We start from the raw sequence: 20,780 nt of genomic DNA on the forward strand, positions 1-20,780 counted from the left end.
TCGTTTTTTAACTATTAGACATTAAGTACTTATATACAAATAACCAATAAAAAACATGTACGTCCTTAAACCTTTTAGATTGTTTATAGACTGGTCATACATGCACCCCCATCTTTAAAAACACTTTTGCACTAAAAACTGAAGCACATCTGTAGCGGACTTACCGTGCATCATTTGCAAACAAACCTATAAGATCAAAAATGGGCTACGTGGAAAAATAATGAAAAATCAACAAAATAAAAAACAAAAATACTATAAAATAAACAATTTATTCAAACAAAAAGGTAACACAATATAAAAAATTTTGCGTCTTATACTAAAAAACCATATTTCATTATTTTTCCCTAAACATTTGCACTGGAAAAATTACCTGTTGTTTTGAATAAGATAGGCCCTGTGACTGCCTTGTAAAAATAATAAACACCCCCAAAGATATATTAGTAAAAATTGGTAACTACCTTTTTATACAGGAAGCCCCAACGGCTAGAACGGAAATCACAGTCTATGAAAATGTTTTGTTTTATAAAAGAAAAGCGTGAAAATGTTAAATGTATATATAGGAAATATAACAAAGGTTCTTCCAAAAAGTATAATTTTTAGAAATATTTTAGCGTCGAGTTGACGGATCATCTAAACGGTCGGAAGTTCAGCTATTATTCAGTGGCGTATCTGAGGAATAAGTGTTTGATAGTGATCTCTTATTCATAGAAACTTGTGCCGGTCACTGTTTCATTGCATACTTTAATTATTAAATGCCAGCAAAAAGGACTGTATTAAAACTGGACGATAAAACTTAATTGTCAATGCCTGTATGTTAGAACAAGATCACAATCTAAAACTAACCACAAAATGAAATCTATTGTAAAAAGGTTTATGTTATTATATTTAAATTATTTGTTTTATACATAGACAATATTCTTTCTAGTTTCAGATTTAAGGCCAACAATTACTAATTTAAAATTTCATTTGTGAAATTTAAATCTTCTTAATAGGACAAGTGTCTATTAGGTCTTTGTATCGTCTCGTTCCCCTTTCCATAATATACTTTTAGTGATTACATAATTATAAATCAATGCAATATGGTTTTTCTTTCAATCGATGGTCAGAGGCGCAATAAGAACAGATCGCATGATATGGAACTAGTTCTGAATCTAACTTTTGCACTCATTTTAGTAGACAGCTTGTTGAGAAAACTTTCCAAATTTAGCTAAAATCGACGCTTGAAACGTGCGAGGTACAAAGGAAAAGATACTTCCCAGTAATTCAAGACAATCGGGAAGGATTAATAGATAACAGAGGTCATAATGTCTTTTTTCATACTAGTATATACATTCTGTGACATTTTATGAACGCTGTCTTCATATCGTCTTTCCCCCTTCCTTTTAATTCCATTTTTAGGGCGTTTTATTTTGTATAAAGGTATACTTACACTAATTATAGTGGAATATACAGGAATAAACTCAGCTTTATTCGACCATTATATCTGCGCAGGTCAAGATAAGAGGTTAATGATCTTAACTCATACCTCATACGTCAAATTTAATAAAAACAATTTGTCTAGTTAAAAGGTCCATAGTTGTCAAAAATATCAATTTGCTCTATTATGTGGTGAATAGAATCGAATACTACATACAAGTTGAAATTTATGGTGAGTGAGATATTGCGTTGTATTATTGGTTGCATAATTTATAGAACCTTTATAAAAAATTTGAAAATTTATACTCTTAAGTATGTAGTCGCGCAAAATTTCGGGTCAATGCTTTTTAATGCATTCATTTTTTCGAATCCTGAGAAAACTAATAAATATTTTTAAAAAATTTAAACGCAGAATGAAAAATTACATTATTACCGAGGGCCGAAAGTCCCTTAGAATAAACAAAAGTTTCTTTTGAATGAGATATTATTTTAAATTAAAAATCACACTTAATCATCTTTTTCACCATGTAACTTACTAACATACACATTATAGAAGTTTTCAGGGACTTTCTGCCCTCGATAATAATGTAATCTTTCATTCTCCGTTTAAATTTTTGTTGTGTATTGTTTTTTCTGTGTCAAATTCTTGAGTTGTAATAAATTTGTCTTTTTAAATTTTGTTTATTATTAAACACTCAATCGGGAGCATTTTAAACGCCAGTTTTTAGGAAAAATCTGACTGTCCGGTTAATTTTGCACCCAGTGTAGTTTTCAGTAATGTTTCTCTCTCTAATAACCGTCACGAGCGTGAGCAAGACTGCACAATATTATAATAGCAAGTGTTTAGGTTAAACATAACCACATAAACCATGTCTATCGGGTTAATTATTGTTATTAATAATTTAATTATCAATGTAAAAAAACGATTTTTTGTAAGTTAAAATTATATTTAATTCGTAGGCATCCCATCCAGTATTCATTCAAACCTACTCTCAATGAAAATAAATTTTTATGACCTTTTAAATGAAATAATGTTTTTAATTAAATTCGATATAATCAGAGGTCACAATTTAAGTTGAATGATAAAAATAGTAGAAAATATATACAACAGTGTAGATTTTTCTGTAGATAAACAATTCATTAAAACGTACGAACCGTTGGAACTACCTGTATATACAAATATATGTACTTATTCAGTTTTTTTCTACAAAAAAAAGAGACATAAATGCACCTTACTAATAAAAAATAATTTAAAAACCACTTTATACTTAAAAATACTGAAATTCAAGACTAGGACATTCGGAAAACCCCATGTCACCCTTATCCAAAACTTTTCTTTCCGGAATGTCGGTGTCTCAACTTGATGAGACGGTCCTGCATTAAAATATCGTGAGGCATCGCTCAAAAGTTATAATGGAAGAGAAGAGAATTCTTTAGGATACAAAAAAATGTTTTTATATTAAATTTTGTAAAGTATATTGAATCTCGGTCTAAAATTAGCAATCTCAGAAACAGCTTTTTAAGTACATTTCTTTATTTCTCAATTAATTTCTCTTCTTGTTACAATAGAGAGCTGTTTTTAACATATTGACTAATTTTTGACAGTTTGTATGATGTTTTTCAGTTTTGTTGGCAAGTTGCTTTACAAGAGTCTGACTAGTTTGTGAATCGAGACAAAGGCGCCTGCTTCTGGATGATTATTTTTTGCGGATTGACAGTTGACAAGTCAGATGTTCAAAAATAGTCCTAGTCTTTAAAGTTAAGATCAAAAAGACTGCTCACTGACAGTCTAAGTAATGTAACTGTTAGATCCTTTACCACTTTGACCATTTCGAGATCTGGCTGGATGTTTATCCATGTTTAACAACACTGACTACTATTTTACAATCTAGATGACGTTTTTAACCGGTTTCTTATTGTTGCACTGATTTCCTTTAAACAATCTGGATACTGTTTCCAATGTTCTTCCAATTTTTGCTTCATATCGAAACTACCTGAGACAACAACATGAAAAGCATTTTATAGAAGAATATAGTTTAAAAAAAGTAATTTAAAAAATGTTATTTTGATAAACATGAAGAATAAAAAGTTCGTAATCTGAAACCATCAAAACATCTTAAGAAATAATTACTGAGAATCGATCATAAATAGCTAGTAAAGATCAAAAGATAAAGTAGTGTGAATTATTTTCTACTCCTGCCTGTTCAATGTACAAATGTAAATTGCTTCAATATGGATAAAAGTAATCTATCTGGATAACTTCAAACTGAATGACACCATACACTGTTGCATTGCTGTTCAAATTTCCGTAGATAACTCACGAATTTCAGTACAGAACATCTCAACTCAAACAATATTTAACATCATTTTGGTGTGTGGTATGGAAACTTAATTTAAATTCATCTAAATCATGGTTGCGTTTTAATTGGTTTTTCGTTTGTTTTTTTTTTACTTTGACTCTTTTTTACTTGGCTATTTATTCGGTATCGGCCTTCATACCGCGTACTTCACCTTTTTGACGGAGAGCTTCTAGTTCTTCTTTTGTTTTATCTTCTATTGCACGAATGTCTTCCATCGTCAGACCGTGCCAGCGGTCCATCCAACAGAAAACTTGTCTGAAAAACAAATTAAATATAAGTATATATAGTGATGTTGTAACGTGTCGAAAAGCCGATACGTTATATTTTGTTTAAATTTCGTTTATTTAAGTTAGGTTTTTGTAAGTAATTCTCAAGAAATTATTGTATGCCGTGTTAATAAAATTTCCGTTACATTATTACCACCCCAGGCTGTTCAACTATTAAAATAAAAATCCGCTTAAAAGTTATCTCTTTAATAGTATTATAAAATGCCGTTACAGTCTATTTAGAAATATTCTAAATAATCACCTTTAATAAAGGTATTTACATAATGCCGCCAAAGATGCCGTTACAGTATTTATTTATTTTTAAATATTCTAAATAATCTATGTTAACGCATATCGATAAGGGCCACCCAAGAATTCTGAATATTTCGAAATATAAGGTTTGTCTTTTAGCTTTGGATACCGCTTAGAGGGCGCCACCCATAAAATCTTCCGACACAAATTTAACCTCAATCTTTTGTTGACATACATCCAGAGTTTCATTCCGATACAACAAGTCGTGTAGATAGAGTGAATTTTTGAAATTAGCAAGTCAGTCGAAAGATAGATCTTAGCCTAGAACAATTTCGAGTAATTGTTTACAATGTTCTGAGAGGATTATCCCAACAGCAACGTCTCGCTGAAATGGTTTCTGTGTTTGGAAATGAAGCATCCCACCAGTCGACTATTTCCCGCTGGTATTGCGATTTCAACATGGTCGCTCCAGTCTCAGCGACGAATCCAGGCCAGGTCCACCCAAAACAGCAGTCACACAGCAAAACATTTATGCGGTTAGTCAGCTAATTAACGTACCGGGAGATAGAGGCATCTTTGGGCATATCAAAGACCTCGATCCAAAAGATCCTACGTGAACTGGGTGTTACGTAGTCGGTTTCTCGTTGGATCCCTCATTTGCTCACAGAAGGGCAAAAAAATAGTTCAACAAAAGATGCTCAAAAAACCTTTATAGTATTGTTAACGGCGATGAATCTTACGAACAGGAAAATAAACGCCAATCCGCTGTGTGAGTGTTTCACGATGAGGAAAAACCAACAAAAGTGATCCGTTCTCCAAATGTGTCAAAGAAAATGCAACTTTTGTGTCAAAATCTGGTGTCAAAATGTGGCAACAATTGCTTTAGAAGATCTAAGAAAGTTACTTCTGATTGGTATAACCGATTGTTTACCAGAAGTTATTGCAAAAATGGTCGCAAATTAGGGTTGCCTCGATTTCTTGGTGAGAACTTTGATGTCATAGAAAATACAAAAAAAAATTGTGGTAGCTATCCTTGCTGAGACTTCTTAACTGGAAGATCCAAGTAAAAAATAACACAGTCTGACGCGGAAAACTTGAGAAGATGGAGGCCCTCTAGGAACGAGGATGATGATGGTAATATTAATTCTAACGAAAAAAAAATAGAATATAAAAATATCTTGGAATACTTTTCCCTTTACAAGCTGGAAGATTTATAGTTAGTAGACCCTTCCAAAACCAGAAGGATAAGGGCCGGTTCTACAATGTAGGTATAAAATACAGTACAGTTATTCCATGTTTAACTTATACCTAGAGGTATTCGAAGTATAACTGATTGCGCGTTGTACAATGTTTGAGTGACGACAGTATACATATTGAGAGTAATAGACTTGTAGTTCTAATGAATGACAGAGTCGCTAATTTCCTGACAATGACAGGGGCATAATATTTACCTAACATATAATTTACTTTTACACTACAACATAATAGTCAAAGTCTGGGAAGAAGAACAAATGCCAGAGGAATGGTGCACTGGAATCATATGTCCACTGCACAAAAAGGGAGATTTGTTGGAATGTAAAAATTATAGGGGTATAACTCTTCTGAATACAATGTACAAAATATTCTCCAACACCCTGTACAGCCGTTTAAGTACGTACTTGGAAGAAATCCTTGGTGAGTATCAAAGCAGTTTTAGGCCAGGTAGGTCAACAATTGACCAGATTTTTGTGCTACGTCAAATCTTAGAAAAAACCAATGAATTTAATATTGACACGTTCCATCTCTTTGTGGACTTTAAGTCAGCGTATGATAGCGTCCTAAGAGGTAAATTATACGAAGCCATGAATGAACTTAACATTCCCCATAATTTAATAAGGCTCGTAAAAACAACTATGAGTAAAGTGATCTGCAGAGTGCAAATACAAGGCGATATGTCACAAGCGTTTGAAACCTATGCAGGGTTAAGGCAGGGAGACGCGCTGGCGTGCCTTCTCTTTAATATAGCGTTAGAAAAGACTATAAGAGATGCCGAGTTACACAATAGGGGAACAATCTTTAATAAATCAACGCAGATTATGGCTTACGCTGACGATCTGGATTTGATCGCACGTACTACACGAGGACTTAAAGAGATGACTTCCACCTTCTTGACAGCCGCACAAAATATGGGCCTTAAAATAAACGAGGAAAAAACCAAAATGTTAGCATCTATTCCAAATAACAGAGATAGAGCTAGAAACGCCGAAGAAAACTTCAGTATAGACCAATATAATTTTGAGGTAGTAAATAAGTTTACATATTTGGGTTCTCTCATAACAAACGATAATGACATATCTGAAGAAGTAAAACGGAGGGTACTGCTAGCAAACAAATGTTATTTTGGACTAAGAAAGCAGCTAAAAAACAGAAATTTAAGCCAGAAAACCAAACTAATAATATATAGAACACTCATCCTACCAGTGCTGACATATGGGTCAGAAACATGGACCATCTCCAAAACAGACGCAAATCTTCTGCTCGTCTTCGAAAGGAAGATACTAAGAAGAATAATGGGCGCATTCTGTGAGAATGGTATTTGGAGAACGCGATATAATTTCGAATTGTACGAGAAGTATAAAAAAATAGTAAATGGTAGAGATGTAATATCCTTCATAAAAATAGGTAGGCTTAGATGGGCTGGACATGTGTCAAGACCAAATGAAAATTATCCACCCAGACGAACTCTATTATCGGTCCCAGTGGGAAATAGGAGTAGAGGCAGACCACGACTGAGATGGAGGGACGGTGTGGACGAGGACGCAAGGAAAATCGGCGCGGCAAATTGGCAACGGTTGGCGATGAACAGAAACGACTGGCGAAATAGACTGGGGAAGGTCAGGGCTCAACTAGAGCTGTAGCACCACTGATGATGATGATGATGATAATTTACTTTTATAATTGTTTGTCTTTATTTTCTTAATATCATTTTGTGCTCATTGGTTTAATAAATTAAAATGGAAAAAAAGCATTGCAACAACTTTACTGCAAATGAAATTGATGCGTTTGTGAGTTTAGTGGAGACATTTAAAGAAATTGTAGGTAAGTAATTTATAAAATTCTGTTTTTGAATATTCAGACTTATTTATTGTTACATTCTAAGAATTAGCAAAAAAAAATAGAGTACATAATTTCCAAATAAATTTGCTAAAAGAAGAGGCTGAAAAAAAAGAAAAACGACTTGCTGAAAAACATGAGTCAGAGATTAAGATATTACCGGCCGACCTAGAAAACAAAAAGAATATTTGAATTCTTACATGAATAAAATAATTAAAATTTTTAAGTTTAAAAGTTATCTTTTTTACCTTACTATTTTTAAAATAAATTACCTAATTCATTTGGTGGCTCTTCTTCATGTTCTTCTATGGCAATATTGTCAAGAATGGCAGTTGCGACTATTATTGCCTGTGATTGTTCCAATAACACCCGCATATCCATTGAGAGGATAGGAAACCTACGTTTCCACACCCCATACGATCTTTCCACACAATTTATAAATAGATTTAATAAATTAATGAGTTTTTATCAAAACTTACCTATGGAAATTTGTAAATAGCCGCCTTTCAGATTTTTGTATAAAACTTTCTATCCTCGTCTAAAACAATAAAGATTTATAATAATAATCAGAAATGAAAAGAATTTTATATTGTAGCGTTTGAAAATTTTTTGACTGCAGTAGCTTCTACAATGAAACTAATAAACTACTCATGTTGCAGTAACGGAGTTATTTCGCTAAACTATCGAGCAATCCCTTTTTCAATGTTCCATATTCACTTCTGTCACAGTTCACTTCCTTCTCTATCTACTGTATGTATGTCCGTATTTTTTCCATTTCTGTGTCTCAGTATTATATACTACTTACACGATACCATCAGCATCAATTAAACTCCCTGGGGCATGTCTCCCTGGGACTTCCATTTTATCTCAGCCAACATTAAGAGAATACATATGTATAGTAGCTGTCCAAATCCCATTGTGATGGGATGGGATGACTTGGGAGTGCTGGGATTTCAAAATGACTTGGGAGTGCTAATAATACTGACTGATAGCTAACTTCAGTCAGCACTAGACTAACTTCAACAACAATCCGAAAGGATTAAAATTGGGGATGTACTGGATCGGGTACCTGGCCAATCCGGCTGGAACCGAAATTACGCTAACCTGACCGGACTCCGGAATTCCGGCCGGATCCGGACCTAAATATAAGGAAGTTTTCCAATCGCTTAATGTTATTTATTCAAACTTTAAATGTAATGAAATTTTATACTTTAGCTTCTAAAGTAGAAAATTTGATTATATATACAAATTTTACACATCTATAGCTATACACCAAAATATTTATAAAACTGGCGACAGTGTAGCGATTTCAATTCATTCTTTTGCTTCGCAGTAAATAGGGGAATCCTCACCCAGTTCTGGGCTGGGAATTCTTTCAAATTCTTTCAGATTTTTAAAAATCTTCCAAATTCCGGCCGGATCATGATGCTGATTCGACACGAACGGCAGTTCGGGCCAATTGGCCAGATTAGTAGTACCGCGGAAATTCCGGTGCATCTTTAATTAAAATATTTTTTTATTTAGCTCTGTAGTGCTGAGTATAATGACATAAACAAATTTCAATTACCTGTAAACCAAACCATTTGAATTCTACAGTTACTAATTTATAACACGTCATCACAGGATTGACTTTGTCCTTCCAATCAGGACCGACAAGAGGTCCTCTCCCTGTCTTTTGAGATTTAAACTTAGTAGGATCTTCGTCATCTTTGTAATCTCCAGACGATACAGCATCATTAGCGATGTCGATGTGTACCACTTCTCTTTGTTTCAATTTGTCACTCGGTAAGTCATGAACCTAAAATAGATGAGATTAAACGTATAATGAAATAATTGCCAAAAACGATTTAGTTAGATAAGAAAATAGTGAGGAAATGCCATCGCCAACAATGTTCAAATTGGATGATAACATATAACCTGTTAGACATAAGTTTTCGATACCAAAATTAACAATGATTGGTAAATCTAATATTAATTTATAAAAATAAATGCTTATTGTCAATTTTATAATATACTGTAAGCTACAATCTATTACATTCTGTGCTTTCTTCATACATAAGCATGGAGAAACAGCATAATGATACCAATGTTCAAGAAAGAAGATAAACAAGACCCCAACAATTATAGAGGTATAAATCTACTGAAAACCGCACTTAAGCTTACCACAAAAGTCCTAACCAACAAAATCAATAAACTAACAACTTTATCAGATGAACAACAAGGATTCAGATCCAGAAGATCCTGCGTAGACGCCGTATTTGTACTAAGACAAATCACAGGAAAGGCCATCGAGTACAATAAACCAACATATCCATGTTTTATAGACCTGACAAAGACTTTCGATCGCATAAAAGTCGAAGACGTCTTACACCCACTGTATAAAAGAAACATACCAATCAATATTATACAAACCATCGAAAACATCTACTTACATAATCGAATACAGGCTAAGATAAATGAAAAACTAACACGGCGGAAACAAGACTTGACACATCTAAAACGAGACGACTACTAGAAACAACAGAGATGAAAATACTCCGACGAATATCATGGATTTCAAGAGGAGAGAAGCCAAAACGTAAGAGCGTGCAATATAGAAGACATAAATGGATGAGTGACAAAACGGAAACAGGAGTGAAACGAATACATTAGTAGAATGGCAGAGGACATGATAGTACCATTAGCACGAGATAAGTCACCAAATGGACGAAGAAGTATTGGCAGACCAAGAAAAAGATGGTGCGATAATTTAAACAATTTAGGAGGCTAATATTGAAAAAGAAAAAGGCTTTAAAGCCTACATACAAAAAGGAAGAAGAAAAAGAGTTCTTAGAACTCTTTGTATATTACTTTAGACTAAATTTTCTCAATTTCACTGAACTACTTTATATCATGTAATGGACTCTGAACTCTAAAAGGAGGACTGGACATAATTGAACACGCCATGTACAAAAAATTAGTTAAATTCCAAAAATAACTACCAATGCTAACAACTTATAACGTTAGCTAAGTGCTGTGATCCTGTTATGTAATATGATACACCATACTCATTGGTGTGACGAATAAATAGCAAAGAAAATTAACGCAAAAGAGACGTTGAAAGCTGATTGAACTCAGGTTCTTATCACAAACCTGAAGACAGGAAATGAATCCTAACCTAAAAATATTGACAAAAAGGGGATCGATGTATGTGTATGACTGATTCATTTATTCATTGTAAAGAATTTTTTCTACGTGAAAAAACTGCGTGAAAAGAATTCAACACAAATATTAGATAATATGAATTATTTCTATTTAACTAGAAATAATTAAAATAAAAATATTAAAATAAAAAATAAATGAACAACTGAAAATCAACTTTTTGGCACTAGGCCCATTATTGATAATCTTTAAATGGAAATAAGACGGTGATTTTCTTAAGACGAATGCATAGTTAAGTGGCCGTGCGAATAGGTCAAGGTATTTGTCAAGGGCGATATTATATTGGTAATAATAAGTTAATCGATTAATAAATAATCGCTTGAGTTTCGTCGTGGTCAATGCATTTTTAGATGCAAACGAAACTACTTAATTGGAAATAATAACCAAATTGACACACTGTTGATATTGGTTATTATTAATATATTTTGAACTGTCTAGTGTGTTTGTAGAGTTGACTGACTTCATAATTGTCATTTTTATATACATTTATAATTTGTATAGATTCTTTGTAGATATTTTATAGATATTTGTATAGATTTTCTTTTATCATTACGAAAGAAATATACACTCGCGATCATAAAATCCGGGTCACCTTGAAAATTTAAAGTTTCTGGAATATTTTTGCCTCTGGTGCAGTAATAACCTTTTTTTAGGCTAACGTATTTTTTATTTGTCATCAATGTTTGTTTTGAAAGAAAAAAAACGGTTTTTTATTGTTTTTATTGAAAAAGCGGAAAAGAAACCAAATTGTTGATAAAACAGGCATACGAAAAAAATGGAAAATACAGAACGTGGTAAAATGTCAGTGAAATTTCAATGACTAATATCGTGTATTGCCTCCACTTGCTCTAATGACCTCTTGCAGACGACGGGGCATACTCTCAATTTTTCTCCGGATTACGTGTGTGGTATGTTATTCCACTCTCTCACTAACATATCCTTAAGCTCCTGTGCGTTGTTACGAGGAGATGTTAGGGTTTGAATACGTTTTTTCAAATCGTCCCAGATATGTTCGATGGGATTCAGGTCCTGAGACCTAGCTGGCATGGGTAACCTCGTAATTCCAACCTCGTCCAAGTATTGCATACTGATCGTGGCAACGTGCGTTCGCGCGTTGTTCTGCAGAAAAACGACGTTTTCTCCAAGCCTTGCCATGGTATGCATAACATGTTCTTCCAGAATCTCCGTAATGTCCCTTCGTGCAGTTAAGGACCCATTTTCGATGAAGGGTAATTTTGTGCGGAAGTCGGAAGATACACCTCCCCAAGCCATGACCGAGCCTCCACCAAATAGCATTCTTGGAGCAATGCAAGCTTGTGAAAATCATTCACCGGTTCTCCTCCAAACTCTTACACGTCCATCGGATCCAGTTAGGCAGAAACGGGATTCATCTGAGAATAACTCTTTGCTCCAATCGTTAATTCCCCAATGCGCGTATTGTCGAGCAAAAGCTAGTCGTGCAACTCGATGCGCCAGGCGAAGTGGCGGTCCTGTAGCCATTACCCGAGAAGATAGTCCAAAAGAACGAAATCTTCTCCTGACTGTTGCAACGCTAACATTGCGATTTCGTACTTCCTGTAGACGATTACGATGCATAATCGCAGTTGAGGTCCGGATTCGTAAAGCCTAAAATCATCATAATACGGTCATCTCGTACCGTGGTCATTCTTCTTCGTCCAGAGCCAGGTCGTCTGGATAGCAAACTCTTCTCCTGAAAGCGTTGAAGCACTCGTCGAACCGTAGAAAGGCTTACGCCAACAGTTCTTGCGACTTGCCGTTGAGTGTGACCGTCTTTCACAAGCGCAACAATTTGTGCCATTTCAACAACAGTCAAGAATATTTTTGGCAAAAAATAAACAATAATAAACACTAATAATGGCACTACTAAACACTAGTGGTGGCAATAATAAACGTTTGTTCGTTGCGTTTGAACAGAAAGTCGAAGTACAAATGTGACATTTAAAACAAGCGGCAGTTACAGGTACCGTTCATTTTGGGAAGTGTGCACTTTTCCACGAAATCAGCACTATTGAAATTCTTTGTTGCAAAGGAAACCGCTAAGCCGACAACAATTCTCAGAAACATGCATTAGTTTGTATTTGTGTTATTATTATTTACGATAAAGCTCGTTAAAAATGAAATATCGGTGATTTTCAAGGTGACCCGGATTTTATGATCGCGAGTGTATATGGCAAAAATTGGATGTGTAAGGTATAAACTTAACATCAAACGACCCAAGTCAAGCTCATCTGCACAAGGAGTTGACACAAGTTAATTTGGTGCACCCTCCTCTAATACCTTTAAAATTTCACTCTACACTTCATCAGTTCCTCGTGATTTCCTATCTCTAATCCGCTTAATGGCCATAGTTACTTCTTTGTTTGTTATTTCTGTGGCGTAGGTATTGTCTATTTCAGTCAAACTTCTTGGTGTATCTTCGAATAATTCCTGCATGTATTCTGGTCAGTCAGATAGTGCTCTGATACAAATCTTTGTTTCGTGAAGGTCATATATAATTTCCGGAAAAGATAATATATGAGCAGATATATTGGGTAATTATTTCGTAGGTTAACTATTCATTCACAGAAATTTAAATGGCGAAGAATACATCAATAATAACCGACATAATCACAAAGCATCCATAAGACATCCTGCAAGACGACGTGAACCATAGAACGGCCACCGAGTTCACCGGATCTTACCCCATTAGTTCTTTCTTGTGGAGTTACTTGAAGTTCAAGGTATGCCAGACACATAACTAGACAAATGTTACAGAGTGTTGGAGGAGAAACAAACAATAGGTTATACTACTGCCAACAGGTGAATTGTGTGAACCCCTAATAAACTAAAATTTTGAGTTTTTATTATTGAAATTTAATATAATATGACCGATGGAATATGTTTACCATTTAATCAGTTAAGAAATAAACAAAAATTATCAGTGGAATAAATTTTTGGAATCAGATTTTGACAATCTTTCAAATAAAGTATCACAAGTACCCCTTTGCCGTTTATAAAAAAATTGAGGGTATGGTTGTCACTGATCGAGGTTCATTGAAATACTGAAACTCATAAGAAATTTTAAAATCCACGTGTCTGAGTGATCTTTAAAATAAACCGTATACAGATTGAACGAATTTAAAACGGAACATACGAAATCAATGTATTTCGGCTCAACTCCGCTCTAGGTGGTTGGCCAACAAAAGGTTGTCAAATAATTATATTATAAAAATCCAATACTTCAGCGGGCTGCTGGATTCTGAATTCATTCAAGAACAAGTCAAAACTCCACCCAAATAGGTTACCTAGAATCACTGTGAAAACTAGACTACACAAGCAGTTATTATGCTGTCAAACCACTTATCGCTTCCTTATAGTCCAAGAGATAGAGCCGAAATTTTGAACTGATCAGTAATATGACATTTCTCTATTGGAATATATTCATTGTAACTGGTTTAAGACTTTGCCTTACAGGCGGACGCCCCTCGCGGTACAGGGGGTGGCTATACAGGGATGAAGTTGTAATTTTTTTCAGAAAAATTAACGATCGATAATATGGCTGAAAATTTGCCAAGATAAGATCTTGGTATAACCAGACGAAATCCCAAAGGGCGGACGCGAGAGTGGATACATAAGGGGTGGCGGACAGAGGTGAAATTTCAAATTTTTTGGGGAAAAATTAACGATAAGTAATAGGTCCGCCATTTTCATGGTTCATTATTTAGCCCCTAAAAACTCTAAATCCAAAAGGGCGGACAGCTGGGTTGGTACAGAGAGCCATAAAACGGTTTCAAATGTACCACTTGCCTGCGCATTTTAGGTCTCGGTACCAATTTTCAAACTGATTTTATTATGATATTTTTATACCGATTGATTTGAAAATTTGTATGCTCACTTCTGTTACTATTCTGAGAAGCGTCAAGTAGAGTTTTCCTCAAAATTTTCCAAAAAAATTTCCATAAATGAAAATTTTCGTAATTTTTTCAGGTAAAATCTAATTTACAGAATCCTTTCGATTTTCTGTAAGTTATACCATGATTTTTTTCCAAAAATTTTTAAACGATTTTTACGATAAGAAAAAAAAATTTTAGAAAAACTTTTCTAAAACATTTGATAAAACTCTACGTCATCGTCTGAATCTTTTATAGAATATTTTGTAGTTTTAAAATGATATTATGATAATGTTTTTTTTTTCAAACTAAAGTCATATTTACTTTACAAATCACATTTTTTTCTTAAATATAAATATTTTACGAATTAATTTTTAATTGAATAAATGTTTGATATTTGATATTTTATTAAATTAAAGTAATTTTATAATGTTAACTATTAAATATTTTTGGTATAACAAATAGTAATTTTACTTATTTTTTATTACAATAAAAAGGTTTTTAAATTTATATTGCATAAATAATGGTTGTTCAGATATAAGAAAAATTTGATTTATTATTACATTAATAATCAAATACAAAATATATTATTTCTATTTATCAATAGGTAAAATTCAATTTGTAGAATTCCTTTTCAAACAATTTACAAATAATTATTAATAAAAATCAATTTAATAGTGGAATTATCAATTTTTTAAGTTTTTAAATTTACTTTGTACTTAGATATTTTCAATATTTTTTTTAACTTTCAAATTGATTGAATTTTTTTTTCATTAGTTAATTATAATTTTACAAATTCTGTTTGGACATTAATTTTGCATCATTATTATTTTAAAATATTAAAATAATAATGATGCGCGTTCCATTTAGAGCAGTAATTCTAGACGCATGCGCTAAATGTAATAAGTATCAAGATGCTTTTATCCAACTTGGTGAAACTGACTTCGATTGAAATGAAGTTTTTGAAACCTTAGAAACTTTCATATGTCACTTATATGGAACAGGACTGACGAGAACAATTCCAAAAAGAAAAGTAAACGATGTCAGATTTTCACTATTTAACCGGCAATATAAGTTGCATGATATGAACGAGCCTTTAAAAAAAAAAACTAAAAAATTTCGATGCTTCAAGCTTACCACCATGTCAAGATGAATTACACCAACATCTACTGCGAGCCCATTATATTTCAAATATTTGGACAAATGCTCATAAAAAAGTACCAACAGAATTGATTGTTGAAGAACATGGTTGGGAGTTTGAAGATGAAACATATAAATTCAAATGGTTTAGTGGACCTCAGATGCCAGAATCAATTCGAGAAGTAGTGATTGAAAATGAAGCAGATAATGAATGTGATATTATTGAAAGTGAAAGTGACGAAGATGATGAATGTGATGACATCAGTGAGAGTGAGAAAAATGACGAAATTTTTAAAGTTTTTCTAAATTTTTTTTTCTTATCGGAAAAATCGTTTGAAAATTTTTGGAAAAATTCATGGTATAACTGACAGAAAATCGAAAGGATTTTACAAATTAGATTTTACCTCAAAAAATTACGAAAATTTTCATTTACGGAATTTTTTTTGGAAAATTTTGAGGAAAACTCTACTTGACGCTTTTCAGAATAGTAACAGAAGTGAGCATACAAATTTTCAAATCAATCGGTATAAAAATATCATAATAAAATCAGTTTGAAAATTGTTACCGAGACCTAAAATGCGCAAGCAAGTGGTACATTTGACCCCGTTTTATGGCTCTCTGTACCAACCCAGCTGTCCGCTCTTTTGGATTTAGAGTTTTTAGGGGCTAAATAATGAGCCATGAAAATGGCGGACATATTACTTATCGTTAATTTTTCCCCAAAAAATTGCAATTTCATCCCTGTCCGCCACCCCTTATGTATCCACTCTCGCGTCCGCCCTTTTGGGATTTCGTCTAGTTATACCAAGATCTTACTCTGGGCAAATTTTCAGCCATATTATCGATCGTTAATTTTTCCGAAAAAAATTACAACTTCATCCCTGTATAGCCACCCCCTGTACCACGAGGGGCGTCCGCCTGTAAGACAAAGTCTTAACCCAGTTACAATGAATATATTCCAATAGAGAAATGTCATATTACTGATCAGTTCAGAATTTCGGCTCTATCTCTCCGACTATTAGGCAAGCTCCTCTTTCCTTTAAAGGAGACCGATAGTTGAACGATATTTTATACAATGTCTATCACCGGGTATAGATTTATTTTTGTCCAAGTTTTATATTGGTCCACTATTTCAAATGCAGTTCAAACAGACATATATTAAATTGTATGTTCCGTTTTAAATTCGTTCAATCTGTATACGTTTATATGTAAGATTTTTACAAAACTGTTAAAAAAATAAAGTATCTATGGTCATAGTCCAGCTTGTAATTTTTTATAATCAAATATCAAGGTTACTAGTTGTAATCCTTCCGTCGGTGAATTAATCAAAATTATTTAAAATGTAACTTTTATCATATAAATGTGCAAACCTAACTTTACCATTAAAAGATATACCTGCACTATACAGCATTTCCTATATTTTGTGCGAGTTGAAAAAGTTAAATTATGATACAATGTTATAATTACGATTATAGATATTTTTTATCAGACATTGTGATACCGCAAGATTATTGCGGGTTCGTATTAGCAAGTGTCTTGAAATATTATTTAAATCAATTAGTATTTAAATAATAAACTCATTATTAATTTCAAAAGGAGTATTTTATATATAATTAAATTAGGTTTTGATTTATATATATATATATATATATATATATATATATATATATATATATATATATATATATATATATAATCTATATTTTTAATCAAAACTGGATTAGTTATTTTTCAAAACACTCTACAGGATAATCGGACGGCTTTTTGCAGAAAGGAACCAATCCACAAAAATGAGATTTTCTATTATACCAATCTTATTGTAGTACGGGTCATATACTTTACTCCTAAACAGATCCAACCCAGCAGGTAGTTCCTATAGCCATCTATTAACGAGCAAACCAAACCAACATATCAGTTTACCGGGAAAGTTCCTTGCAGACAGGATCCAAGCGGTTTGGTTCCTTTCTGCAAAACGATTTAACAGTCACAGCTGGTAAGATTAAATTTAGTAGTAGTTGCCAAATAAACAATATACTAAAATACAAAAGTTATTACCGCAGTTCCCAATGTTCTGAAGCTGAATTATTTCTACCTCCAGAAATGGCTTTGTCTTTGATGTAAAGAGAATATAAAGAAGCAAATGAAAATCTAGTTAGTTTTCAAACATACAGACGTATATTTTTAACCAAATTTAATTTAAAATTTAAAACATTAAAAAAGGATGCCTGCAATATATGCGACAACTATCACAGTACAATCCAAAATGCCTTTTCTGACAACGAAAAAGAAAAACTCAAGGAAGAACACCACAATCATATAAAAAATTGGCAGAGGGTTAGAAACCAGATGAAGAATGATATTAAACTGGCTAAAGATAATGAAACAGTAAGGAGTCTAACATTTGATTTAGAAAAAACACTACCATTACCACGGTTACCAACGGGATTGTTTTATAAGAGACAAATTTGGTTGTATAATTTAGGCATTCACTCTGGTTCTACCAAAAAAGGTCATTTTTACGTCTGGACGGAGCCCAAGAAATTGGTTTATGCTTAAAAAAACATATTAAAGAAAATTTATCTGACAATATAACTGAATTGGGCGTAGGGCTAACAACCCTACCCTGAAAAAAAAAAGAATTGTTACGAAAGCTGAAAAAACAAAAACCGGACGGACCTTATGTAGACAATCTCGCAAACGAAAAAAGGATATTCGATTTGGATCATGGAACGTGAGAACATTGTACTCTGCAGGAGCGATGAGATGTCTCTTAGACACTCTTAACAAATATAATATGGACATAACAGCTATACAGGAGATGCTAGGGATCGGTACTCTCCAGAAGAATCTGAATACCATATATTATAGCTGCCATCAAACTCAACATATCTTTGGGGTAGGCTTTGTAGTTAGCAAAAGAGTTCATAACCTAATAATAGGTTTTGACGCTATATATTTGAGGTATATCCTAATTGGGAGTTTATGAAAACCACGCTCAAAGAGACCGCAGAGGAAGTGCTGGGTGAAGTACCCAAGGGACAGCGAAACAACTGGTTTGATGAGGAATGCCAACGAGTAACGGAGAGTGGAAGTACTAGAAAGATGGCAGGAACATTTTAGTACGCTACTTATTGGAGAAAGTAGAGCTGAAGGTAGATATGATATAGAAATAGAACAGGAGGATACTGAACTACCAACTTTGGAAGAAATAAACAAAGCAATTCAGTCTCTAGCCAGAAACAAGTCACCCGGAGCAGACAACCTACCCGCAGAAATATTTAAATGTGGCGGTCAAACATTTGTAACCCTCCTTCACAAACTACTAATACAGGTATGGCAAGACCACGCGTTACCAGAGATTGGAATACTGGAATTATATGCCCCATACACAAGAAAGGAGACGTTCTTGAATGTTCAAACTTTAGAGGGATTTCCCTTCTTAATACAGCGTACAAAATTGTGTCCCTGATACTTAACGAACGACTGGCACGGTATACTGACAATATAATATGATTCTACCAAAGAGGCTTCTTGAAAAATAAATCTACCATTGATCACATATCATCCACCAGACAAATATTAGAAAAAACGACGGACTACGACATAGACTGCCATTACATCTTCGTAGACTTTAAGGCAGCGTACGATACTATTGACAGGTCCCAATTATATTCGGCGATGATTGAATTAGGAATACCAAAAGGATTGGTAGAATTAATTAAAATGACAATGATGAAAGTCGAATGTAAAGTGCGCGTACAAGGGGATGTTTCAAAACCATTTAAAACCAACAGAGGACTGCTGCGCCAGGGAGATGCGCTATCATGCACGCTGTTCAACCTAGCGTTAGAAAAAGTTATGAGAGATTCGGGAATAAACTTAAAAGGTACGATATATACCCGTAGTATACAAATAATGGCATACGCTGATGATATCGTCATAATTGGAAGAACCCAAAATGAAACAGTGGAGGCTTTCACACGTATCAAAAATGCCGCAGAAAACATCGGACTTCTGATTAACATCCAGAAAACTAAATATATGCCGGCCATATCAAGAATTCAACAAAATAACTTAGAGGTGCAACACGAAACGATAGAAATGGTAGAAGAATTCTGCTACTTAGGATCACTGGTAGACTACAAAAATAACACATCCAACGAGATAAAAAAAAGAATATGCGTGGCTAACCGCTGTTATTTTGGCCTGGGCCCTCAACTAAGAGCGAGAAGTATGTCAATAGCAACAAAGTGCAAACTTTATAAAACAATAATACGCCCAGTGCTCACATACGGATCGGAAACATGGGCAATGACGACCCGAGATGAAGAGTTACTGCGAGTCTTTGAAAGAAAAGTATTGAGGACCATATATGGCGGAGTAAACGAACAGGGTCTGTGGAGAAGGCGATATAACTTTGAACTCTATAGACTTTTTGGTGATGCAGATATTGTGAAGACCATCAAAATAAACCGCCTAAGGTGGGTGGGCCACGTTATGCGGATGGATGAGAGTGATCCCACTAAAATAACTATGCTAAACAGGCCGGTCGGAAGAAGAAGAAGGGGGGGGGCCTAAACTCAGATATCTGGACGATGTACAGGAAGATCTGAGGGAGATTGGAGTGAGGGGCTGGAGAAGACAGACACTCGATAGGGAAGGATGGAAGAATGTTTTAAAGCAGGCCAAGGCTCACGAAGGGCTGTAGCACCAACTGATGATGATATAACTGAATTAATCTTATGGTCGAATTCTTGTAGCGGTCAAAATCGCAACATTAAACTGACATTAATTCTTAAAGCTGTCTTGCAGTCACATTCTTCTTTAAAAAGAATTTGCATGCGTTTCCTTGTATCAGGCCACAGTTTCCTACAAAATGATTTTGATTTTTTAGACGTGGAATGGGCACTAAAACATCAACAACGACTTTACCTGCCAGATGATTATATAAAAATTATGGAAACGAGTCGGACAAAAAACAAATTTAAAGTTATGCGAATGATATTTACCGAATTTTTTGGAACTGCCGACTTGGAAAAACAAATAATAAATTATGCTGAAATAGATATTAGAAAAAAACAAGTGGGCCGACCAGCAATATTTAAAGATCTACTACTACCTATGTGGCTCAATGAAAAACAAAAATCAAATCCAAAACTAGT

At 33.9% G+C, this 20,780-nt stretch overlaps 1 protein-coding gene across 2 annotated transcripts in view; it reads right to left on the reverse strand.

Moving 5' to 3' along the window:
- Window positions 1-250: 250 nt before the first annotated feature.
- Window positions 251-20,780, reverse strand: part of vib (phosphatidylinositol transfer protein vib) — a 76,742-nt gene continuing 56,212 nt past the window's right edge. For both annotated transcript variants that reach the window (XM_072525543.1, XM_072525542.1), the window contains exons 5-7: window positions 8,955-9,185; window positions 7,867-7,925; window positions 251-4,031 (exon numbers count right to left, since the gene is read on the reverse strand). In XM_072525543.1, coding sequence (XP_072381644.1) covers window positions 3,893-4,031; window positions 7,867-7,925; window positions 8,955-9,185 — 429 coding nt within the window. In that variant the 3' untranslated portion in view covers window positions 251-3,892. The remainder of the gene's footprint in view (window positions 4,032-7,866; window positions 7,926-8,954; window positions 9,186-20,780) is intronic.

The sequence above is a fragment of the Diabrotica undecimpunctata genome, chromosome 3 (assembly GCF_040954645.1).
Source record: "Diabrotica undecimpunctata isolate CICGRU chromosome 3, icDiaUnde3, whole genome shotgun sequence".
Classification (NCBI taxonomy): domain Eukaryota; kingdom Metazoa; phylum Arthropoda; class Insecta; order Coleoptera; family Chrysomelidae; genus Diabrotica; species Diabrotica undecimpunctata.